Source organism: Chinchilla lanigera, unplaced genomic scaffold, assembly GCF_000276665.1.
Source record: "Chinchilla lanigera isolate Chin_1 unplaced genomic scaffold, ChiLan1.0 scaffold00057, whole genome shotgun sequence".
In the NCBI taxonomy this organism is placed as follows: domain Eukaryota; kingdom Metazoa; phylum Chordata; class Mammalia; order Rodentia; family Chinchillidae; genus Chinchilla; species Chinchilla lanigera.
This window is the reverse complement of record NW_004955458.1, coordinates 1,211,269-1,221,238: the sequence shown is the minus strand read 5'-3', so window position 1 is coordinate 1,221,238 and position 9,970 is coordinate 1,211,269. Positions and strand designations below refer to the sequence as shown.

Here is a 9,970-nt window from a genome sequence, read left to right as displayed (position 1 = left end):
CAGAGCTACAACGGAAAACAGAGATAGGAGATCACTTATGATAATGCTTAAAGCCAAAGACAGAGAATAATAAGAATGTAAAACAGGAAAAAAAATTTCAATAGATGGAGATTGCAATTCCTGGTGCCCAGGCTTCCCTCCTACTCTTATTTTTAAAACCACCAGGGAAAAATATATTATAAATATGCGAGCCCAAAGAATATAACTGCTGCATACATACACCACTTGTGTATGTATGTTTAAACATTTGTGTAAACATTTACAGAATATATTTTATACAGTGGGTAGATATGTACTTTGTGTATGTATATTTTTCATGCATTTTTACCTATATCTTAACATGTGTATTCATTTTCCATGCATTGATTCTATATATCTTATGGAGTATACAAGCATGTGGCTAAATAGATTTGGGGTTGCACATTCCCAAAGCAGAATATATGTACATGGAATGTTTATATATGTATGTGTACGTATATGTAAATACATTTTTTTATGTGGTGAATATATGTGCTCTATGTAGTATTCTCCCAATACTTTGCTTTCCAATGCAGTAGATAAAAGTGCTTCTATTGTATATTTCACAGAGAAACATTTTTCACGCCCAGAATGCACAGGTAATGTAAGTCTCTGTGCATTTTAGACTGTTTGTATATATTGGTTACAGCCACAACACTGTCAGGTGTAGCGTGGAACATCTTTCTACAGTACTCCGTCCCTGTGAACTACGTGTCTTCACAGAGTGCTTTCTAACCTATGCTTGAAGGAAGTTGCCCACTCCTGGGCAGAGAAAACAAGGCGAAGACTTGTCTCTAAGTATCCAGTAAACACTTCGAAGAAATCGTCCACCGGCAACTGGCTAGTCCCAACTAGAGGTCCGAGTGTGCTTAGTCTCATGGAAGCCAAGTTTCTTGGCTCCTGTGGTAGGCTCCAGCAGATGGCACAGGCTCTCGAAGCCTCAGGACAGAGCGCCAGTGCCCAGAATCCCTGCTGGAGGGCCGACTGCCGCTGTGGAGATAACGGCGTTCCCGCAAAGGGAAGGCATTTAGCAAAAAGGTCTGGTTCCCGCAGCGCAGCAGCGCCTTAGGCGCTGCAGCTCTTCGAAATGTCTTCCGCAAACTCCCCCAGGGTTAAGGTGCTTAGAGACAAGGAACTGGGCGGGACCGGGTCGGGAGAGACGGTCTCCACTGCTCCGGCCAGCAGGGGTCATCCCGTCCTTCCCGGGGGCCGGCAGCCCTCCGGAGGCGACCACAGCTGCCGGCGCTGTTGAGCGGGCAGCTGCGCGGATCCGCCGGGCTTTGGGCACGCTGGGCTTCCTCTTCCCGGAATCCCGGAGGGGACTGCAGGCGGACCAGGATGGACGAAGAATCGGACCGGAGTCTCAGAGTCCTCTCCACCGGACCTGGGCCCTGCGGGCTCCAGGAGTAAGTCGGGGAGCAGGAGCAGCCCAGCTCACCACAAGCTGCCGACCCGCCTTTGTCTCAGGGCCGCCCCTACAGCAGCGGCCGCAAAGCAGAGCGCGGGCCTGCAGCGGTGAGCGGCGGGAGAGGCTGGGAAGTCCTGCGTCAGTGCGCGCGGGCCGTGGGCCTCTCCACGGAAAATCCGCAACTCTGTCTCCATGGAGGCAGGGGTATAGGGCGGCCTCTCAGGCCAAAGTCAGGGCATAAGAGTGGCTGTAGGATTCCGGACCTGCAGTTCACCTCGCGCTGAACTACGCCAGAACCTTCCGCTTCTCCAAATGCCCACAGCGAAGAGAAGTTGGGCGGCTCAGGGTGTTTCCCGTGCGGCCCGGAGCCTAAAATCCGCTCTTGCTTTCCTAGACTCTAAGGGAAAGGTGGGCACGGGCTCCAGCTTGGCCGGAACCCAAAGTCCCAGGGGTTTGCTTTGTTTGCAGATCTGGGCCCGCAGTCCCTGCTCGGCTCTGGGTCTCACCCATCGATCGCACTGGGTTTCCGGCTGCATTAGCATCCACAGAACCCAGACTGCCGGGCCCATCTCCTCCTGGCTCGCTTGAGCCTGGCTTTAAAACCCCAGCTTCTGCGAGGCAGATCAGAGCGAAGGAGAACAACTTCATGGGTGACCACGCCAAACACAGAACTCATTCGGATGATATAAGCGTAGACACACACAACAGAAGTGATTCCCTAAATTATTCAGATAATTTCCCTTTTTTTGCTGCTCAAAATGCAGAGACACGGAGTGCTTTGTCTTAATGTGGAGTACACTGTAGTTTGGGGTTTAAACTAGACAAATAATTGCAACATAGGAAATCTTCAGGCAGACCCAGAGCTGTGCCCTGAGTATTTGAGTGTTAGACCCAATCATGGCCTTTTTTTTTTCTTTTCTGGGAAACCAAAAAAAAATTGCTTTTCAGCCCCAAGTAGAAAGCTGTAATGTTTTTCCTTCTCTTCCAACTCCCTCAGTTATTGAATCTGGGAGCCTGCTTAGACACTACCCAAGAAGGTGCTTTCTCTCTGATTAAAAGTGTCTAGGAAGAAGTTAAGGGCCAGTTATTCACGGCCCCTTTAAATTCCACTCCCATTTTTTTTTTAAAGTAGGAAGAATTTATTGAGAGAAAGAAAGCTTCTGTCTGAGAGGGACAAAAAGGGGCCTGGAAAGTGGGTTGCTCACCAAACCCGCTTCTCAAGGTTATTTTATTGAGCAAAGCCACGCGGTGAGGCAGGCTTAAGGTGGGACAGAACTATCATCAATCCATAAGATTACAAGTATAGTTGCTTAGGTAATATTGATTCATTGGCAAATCATAGGATGCCATGCCCCATTTTTTAAGGCCAGAAATGTCTCCACTCTTGGCCCTTCCTGTGTAGACAGATTTAAGAAGTGGACAGTCTTTTGCTGGACTCATTGGGATTCAGACATTCCCTCTCTTATTCAGGCCCTAGCATAGCCACTAGCTCCTCCCCCAGGTCATGGCTACAAGAAGGTGGACACCCCCACCACGCCTCTCCTGCATACTCTCAGGCCTTTGTATGAGTACTGCCAAGGCTTGGGATCTAATTCCTGCCTGTACCCTCTGGCTCTGTAAGGCACCAGATGATTAGGAATAAAGGCAAAATGGGATTTGGTGTAAATTTGCTAGATTATTTGATTAAAGAAAGGGAGGGAGGGAGAAAAAGATTTCCGGTAGGAGGTGTGTGGCTCTGAAGTCTGCTCAGTGGGGGCCCCTGGTATTCCTGGGAGGATGGAGCGGGGATTTGGAGGAGATTCCCATGACTGGAGCCAGACAGTTAGAAAGGGTAATTAGTGGGCAAAAGAGGTACAAGGATGGAGGTAGAGGGAGGGCATTGCATAGAGAAAGAAAGGGTGGGTGGTGGTGCACAGGGCTCACGGGGGCATGCATCCCATTGCCACCAGCCTGGACCTGAGCCTATCTGTGGCAAAGCATGCTGGCTTCAAGAGGTGGAGCCTACTTCACCAGCTCCAATAGGCCTTTAGTCCCCTGCTCTGCTCGGTCACCTAGCAATGCACAAAATGTCCTCTCACAGTAAAGCCTCTGGATTAGAACCACAGCGTTGAAACTCTGGACCCACCAACTCCCATTTCTTTCTATGTCCAAGGCACTCAGTACCCCCAAGTCTCAGCTCAGCTTCTATTCTTCGGGTTCTTGCAGTGTAGACCTCATTTTCTGCAGCTAGTTTCGCCCCCCTCTGGGCTGTCCACATTATTTTTACAAGCCCATGACTCCTCAGAGCCCCCTCTCCTCCCCCTAGTCCATCACCCCCTACTTTTCTCTCTGCCAGTAATTGCTTGGGACTAGAGATGGCAGTTCATCAACAGATCTTGGTTGGTCGTATATTTTTGTTGCTTCTGCAACTGCTCTTCCTTTATTATACATGGATTATTTTTATTGTTCACCTGAGTTGGAGAAAATAAAGTGGAGAAACAGCTAGGGCGCCGGGACTCACTCTTTCTGGACAGGGTAGATTATATTTGGGGACCCCGTTTTAAAAATTGTTCTCAAAAGTCACAGCCATACATCCATGTTTTAATTATTAATATTAATATTAATATGATGAAGCAACTCTGTACAAGGACTATATAAAGAGGAAACGTGCTAAAGACAGACATTTGAATAGAGAGTGCTGTACAGAGAACTGGGAAGAAAGATAGGGGAGGGGTAACTACCCATAGGGACTACATTAGGTACTAGCGACAGACACAGAACAGGACACAAATAGACAGAGAAGCTCACTGAAGTCGAGATTAAAGCGAAGGAAAGAGTATTGCATATCTTTGCCCCCCGCCCCACCCCACACACTCCGTTTTGGAGTGTTCTGGTCTCTTTTCTATTAGGCTGTGGGAGTCAGGCCAGGGTGATGGAGCTTGACTCCAGCACCCTAAAGCCTACTAGTCACAGGAAGGGCTCCAAGAAAGGGTATAATAGTCGACCAGGCTGGGGTTGGGGAGTAGTGCCTCATTCCTAGACCCAGCCCTGTGTAGACAACTGGAATGAAGGTGCTCTCAACAAACGTACATGGGTAAAACAAGTGGCGGTGGGAAAGATGTTTGTCAGGTCTCGGGTGCCCAGTGGGAGATGAAGGCATATGATTGTATCTCCTCTCTATAGGGCTGTAATGGTCTGTGAGGCTGCAGGTCTGCAAGTGCAATAGGGAGAGGGGTTGGGCCCAGAAGTTTGCTGGCTTCAGCTGTATGTGTTTGCCCACGTCCTGGCACAACCCTGCACAGGGACTTGAAGCCATGTGCTGTTGGGAGGGTCAGGTACTCTGTGGATTGCTCCTAAGCTATGGAGACGCCCCCTTGCAGGAAACACTCCAAACTAGCAAGCCAGTTTCACACTGTCCAGGCTGCCTTTAAGTCCCATCAGGCTGCTGTTTCTTACCCCTCTTGCTGCCACAAGGGTGGGAGAGCAGGTGCAGGGTTGGAGGACTCAGAGAAATAAAAACGGAGTGCATGAAAACTGATGGGCTCTTCCCACTGCCCCTCTCTCAGGAGCCAGCCCAGGATCCATGGGACTGGGATCTGCGCTGGAGTTTGAAGGGGTTTATGGATAAAAGCCCTTCCCAGGTAGAGAAGCCACTCTCTAGCCACCAACTGCTCCTAGGGAAGTGCCTCCCGTCCCCTGCTGCGGTCCATGCACTCAGCAGTTTGCTGGCCTGGAGGCGGAGGAAGCGGGCCTTGAGACAAAGGGCAATGTTGGGGGGCGGGTAGGGGAAAATAGAGAATGGAGTTGGGTGGGGAACTGCAGCGCCCCCCTCCTTCATTGTCACCGGCCTGGGAAATGGGGGCTGAGTGGGGCCTCCACAGCCGGGTATCCCCTTTAAGGGCTGATTCTCCTCCTGCCTCGTAAATTACGCTAGTCCAGCCTCAGGCCGGCCGTGACCGTGAACGCCAGCAGGGAAGGGAGAATCAGCAGCCGCTGCTGTGGATGTCAGAAACTCTGCCTGGCAATAAGTGCCTCGAAGCCCTTTCCAGAATCTCTTGGGCTTCTCAGAAGGCCAGGTGGGGGTCTCTGGGGTGGCTACTGAACCTGTAGTGCCATCTTCTTGGCTCTCCTTTCTCTGCTCGCCGCTTTGGCCCGGCAGCCTTAGGCGGCGGGAAGCGTGGGTAGCATCACACCTGTGAGCCGGGGTTCGCCCAGGGCGGGCAGGGGACTCGGGACAGGGCTGGGGACCAGGAGACCGTTCAGGCAACCCATGCTAGAGGGAACATAAGGCTGATGGTCGCTTTGTCCGTAGCCCGGTCTGCCAACGAGGGTGCTTCAGCCCCCTGTGTCCAGGCCTGGAGGACCCAGACTTTGGCCCGGCAGACTTTGCAGGAAGAGCAGACTTTGGGCTTTGCAGATTAGTCTTTTCTCCCACGCTGCACTTTCTCCTCAGTTCCTCCCTTCCTTCTACCCGGCCAGAGCTATCCTAACCTGCTCTCTAAGCTGACCCTCCACTGCTGGTCCCTCCTCCCAACCTCACCTAGCCCCACCAACTATGAGTCTGGGTGCCTTCTTTCCACTGTCCTCACCCTCCTCTACTCCAGGTAGAGATTTAAGCCTCGGAAGGAAAGTGGAGGAAAGGGGCACCTAGGCCACTGTTTCTCCAGATTCTGGCCTGACGCGGAGATGCGGCACCCCAGTCCCGCCTCAAATAAACCAGCCCCCTCGGCGGTCAGTGCCCCAGTGTTTCCTGTCCCTGCCACCTTCTGGCATTTGTGGGCCTCCCCTCTCCCCTGGCTGGGTTTCCTCCCTTCTCTCTGGGACCTGGCAGGGCCTTGGGGGGATGTGAGTGGGAGGGAACCTTGAATAAAACAGACAAGAGGGAGGGCCTGCCAGAGACAACTGGCGTTCTAAGCGGGGACACTGTCCCAGGCGGCGCCCCCTCTTGCTCTTTGCCAGGACAGGCTCAGTCTGGGGCTGGCGCCCGTGTCCTGCCCCCTAAAAGAAGGAGAGAGCTTGCTCCCTCAACAGAAGTCTTTTCTTTTTCATTCTCCGATTCTGAAACCAGATCTTGACCTGCTGGTCACTAAGATTCAAGCGGTCCGAGAGTTCCCTCCGGCGTTGGCGTGTGATGAACTCGTTGACCAGAAACTCGCCCTCCAGCTCCGCCAGCTGCAACTTCGAATAGGGCTTGCGCTTCTTCCGTGAGCGGCTGTGGATCGGGTACCAGGGCGCGCCTGGGTGGAGATGAACCGCAGGGTTGGCCAGAGCGTCAAGGGATGACCAGACCCCTCACGCCTTGGCCTCACAACAGACCCCAGACCCTTCCTTTTTCTTCTTGCCTCCAAGCAGTCTCAGAGCCTCTTGTGCCCAAACCACCCCCACCAGTACTCCCATCTCATCACTCTTTCCTTTCACTCCTTGCCTCCTCAACCCTGCTTCCTGCCTAGTGTCTGTGACCCTTCTCTGTTGCCGTCCACTTATCCCCAAACCTCTCCCTATTTCCTGGCATGGCCCCTCCACACAACCGAATCCCCATCAGTTAGAACACACATGGGCAACTGGTGGGGAGTGAACAGTGTCCACTGGTGTTCCTTTTAAAAAAATGTAGGTGAGGAGGGCCTGTGGGAAGGCAGAGGGAGAGGTGCCTAGAGAGAAGAACCGGGATCTTCTTCCCACCTCCTTAAACCCAGGCCTGGGGAAGTCTCGGTCAGAATCCCCCTTCTCCCGAGCTCCCTACCCTCTCCAGCCGCAGGCTAATGAAAAAGGAAATCTCTCCAGTTCTTTTATGGGGATGTTTACATGTTTATAGGGCACCCCCCCATACACACTTCTTTTAAAAAGAAGCGCCAGCTCACGGCGCATTCTGTCATCCCAGGCAGCCCTAGCTTGGTCCTTCCCTGCCCGCCTCGGAAAGAAGTCCGATCTGCGTAATCGGCACTCTCGGGCCGGGGTCCTTACCGCTGGCCGAGAGTCCGCCGCCGGGGTTCAGTGGCGATACCAAGCTGCCCGGGTCGCCTGTGCCGGCGCCCTTGTTGCCCTCGTTGAGTAGGGACGAACTGGAGTCGGATTCCAGCGATTGACACGAGGGTGGGTCGTGCGGGGGTCCGGTGCCGCCGTCGCCACCCCCGCCGCCTGCTGCGTAGTCGTACTTGAAGCCGAGCGCTGGCGGCCCCGACGGCTCCAGCGGCAGCAGCGCTGCCCCCGGCCCGGCTCCCGGGTCGCGCCCGCGCTCCTCGCGCTTCAGGCCCCCGCCGCCGCCTTCGGCGCACGGCTCGCGGTAGTAACTCTTGCTGTCCTCCACGCGTGCCAGCTCGCACGTGCGGCCGAAGGGCGGGTTGAGTGACACTGGGCTGCCGAGATAGGGCTGCGGGTAGCCATTGCACGGCTCAGCCGACGGCCAGGGCAGCGAGCACACGTTGTCGCGGCGTGGGTAGGACAGCGAGGGCAGCCCGGGGAGTTGCGCCCCGGACGCGCGGAAGTTGGGGAAGTAGAAGGTGTCTCCCGTGTGGATATTCACCAGCGGCCCCACAAACCCAGGATTCAGGAGATTATGCTCGCCCATTTCCGCGGGGCCAGACCGGCAGCTTCTACTTTATTGCTATCTGACATTAAACATAGTTAAACCTGCACCGGCCACCCATTGGCCGCCCTGCTCACGTGGGCGCCGCCGCCAGGGGGAGGGGTGGGGACAGCCGACTCCCCCCTCGCCCCGCACCAATTCCAACTTCCCCTTCCCCAATCCCGGGTGGGGGTGGGGGACGAAGGGCGGGGGCAGGTTTATTCGCTGGATTCTGGTTTTTTTTTTTTTTTTTCTTTTTTAAATCATATAAAACCTAGCGCAGAAGAGTGAAACAATCGCCTGACACGGGGCGAGAGGAGAAAAGCCACACCAAAAATACCGGCACACATACGCCCCTGCACCCCTCACACCCCTCCCAGATGTATTATCTTATCGCCAACAGCTGGCCAAGCACAGCCCGTCCCTCTTTAATTAGCTCCTTTATTAACTAAAACCGTTGGAATTTACAATATCTCCCCAATAAATTACTATTAGATATTGTGTCATATAAAGTTTACTGGCTGTTTAAGGAGACGGATGAGCCCTTTGGCTCAGGGTTTATTTACAGTAGAGGCGAAGTAGGGGTAAGGACAGGTTTCCCTGCAGCTATCTTTCCCAGCCTGGCTGCTTCTGTGCTCCTCTTTATCAGCTTTCTCCTTAGGAATTTGGACAGATATTTGGGGTCCTCTCATCCAACCAGGTTTTTAAGAAAATTGATAATGCTGGCTCTTTGCTCCCTGCTCTGGGAGACAGGAGTCGCCCACCCACCTTCTCTCACTGTTACAGGAAGGCTGTGGAAGGGAGCAGAAAAAGGAGGTGCCCAGCTCGGTGTGGACCTGCCTGCCTGCTCTTGAAAATCTGGGAGTTTGAGCAACTCTTTCACTGTGACTTCTGGGGCACTGAGGGACTTTTGAGAACTCCTGGAATTTTTGTAGCAGGAGGCCTAGGGCCCTCAGCAGGGTTTGGCTAGTCAGCCTTAAAGGCGCTTGAGTCTCACCCAGAAGGAGACACCCACACCCCAGAACCTGCGGCCTGCCTCAGGGACCATCAGTGGGCTTCTGAGGCAGGCTGGGGTAAAGGGCAGAACCCTGGAGAGTTATCTGGGGGGGGGGGGATAAAATTGTGTTTATGGTGCAACCCTCAGAGCCTCTTTCCAGGGAGGGCTGAGCCCCCAAACTTGGTCACTGAGGACATAATCCACACTGGTAAAACCACAATCAGATCTCAACTAGGTATATAGAACATGAGCAAGAGGATTTAAAAGAAAAGCAAAATCCTTCCCCAGAGATGCATCCTACTGGAGCCATAGTAGAAAAAAATACTCAGATTTCTGGGTGATTGTTGCACCTCTTTAAGTAGTACAATAGATAAAAACAGCTTATTAAACGTACAGATAAAAAAGGAAAAATCACAGACAATTGGAGAGATGGAGAGAAAAACCTACATCGGTGAAAGTTACATATCTGAGAATTAGCCACAACTGCAAAAGTAGACCGAAGTGGAGAAGATTGTCATCTCTCTCTTTTTCTCCCGCGCCCTCCCCTCTCTCCTCGGCAGGACGCGGCAGAGAGAAACACGGATTCTTCGAATTCCACCGTTCCCCGAGCGATTTCATATCCCAAATCATAGCTGCTCACTCCGACAGAAATGTGTCCCCGCGGGCGCCGCCCTTCCCCGCGCAGCAGCTCGGCGCCCGCAGCTCGGCGCCCGCCCCTAGCCCCGCTTGGCGGGTTCCCCTTCGGAGCCTCCGCGCCTGGCTTCAGAAGGTTCGCCTCGCCCCTCCCGCCCCCAGGAGCCCGCCCTGTGCCTGCCCCACTTGCCGAACCCGGGCCCAGCTGTGGGATGCCAGCACCGCTGTCAGCCTCTGGGCGCAGCCGGGAGGGCCACGGGCGCCAAGGCTGGAGATTAGCCCTGGATTAGCCTTTCCGTGCTGACTTGATTAAGGGGCTGGGAGGCTGCGGAGAGGAGCATCCTTCAGCTAGGTGCAAATTCCATGTCAGAGC

The 9,970-nt window shown here is 53.5% G+C and overlaps 1 protein-coding gene across 1 annotated transcript; it reads right to left on the bottom strand.

Annotated features, from left to right (window-relative positions):
* Positions 1–6,403: 6,403 nt before the first annotated feature.
* On the bottom strand, positions 6,404–7,970 carry Hoxc12 (homeobox C12). The gene is made up of 2 exons (XM_005397196.2): positions 7,367–7,970; positions 6,404–6,642 (listed from the first exon to the last, which is right to left on the bottom strand). The coding sequence occupies exons 1-2, from the start codon at positions 7,968–7,970 to the stop codon at positions 6,404–6,406; spliced, it is 843 nt and encodes a 280-aa protein (XP_005397253.1).
* Positions 7,971–9,970: the final 2,000 nt, after the last annotated feature.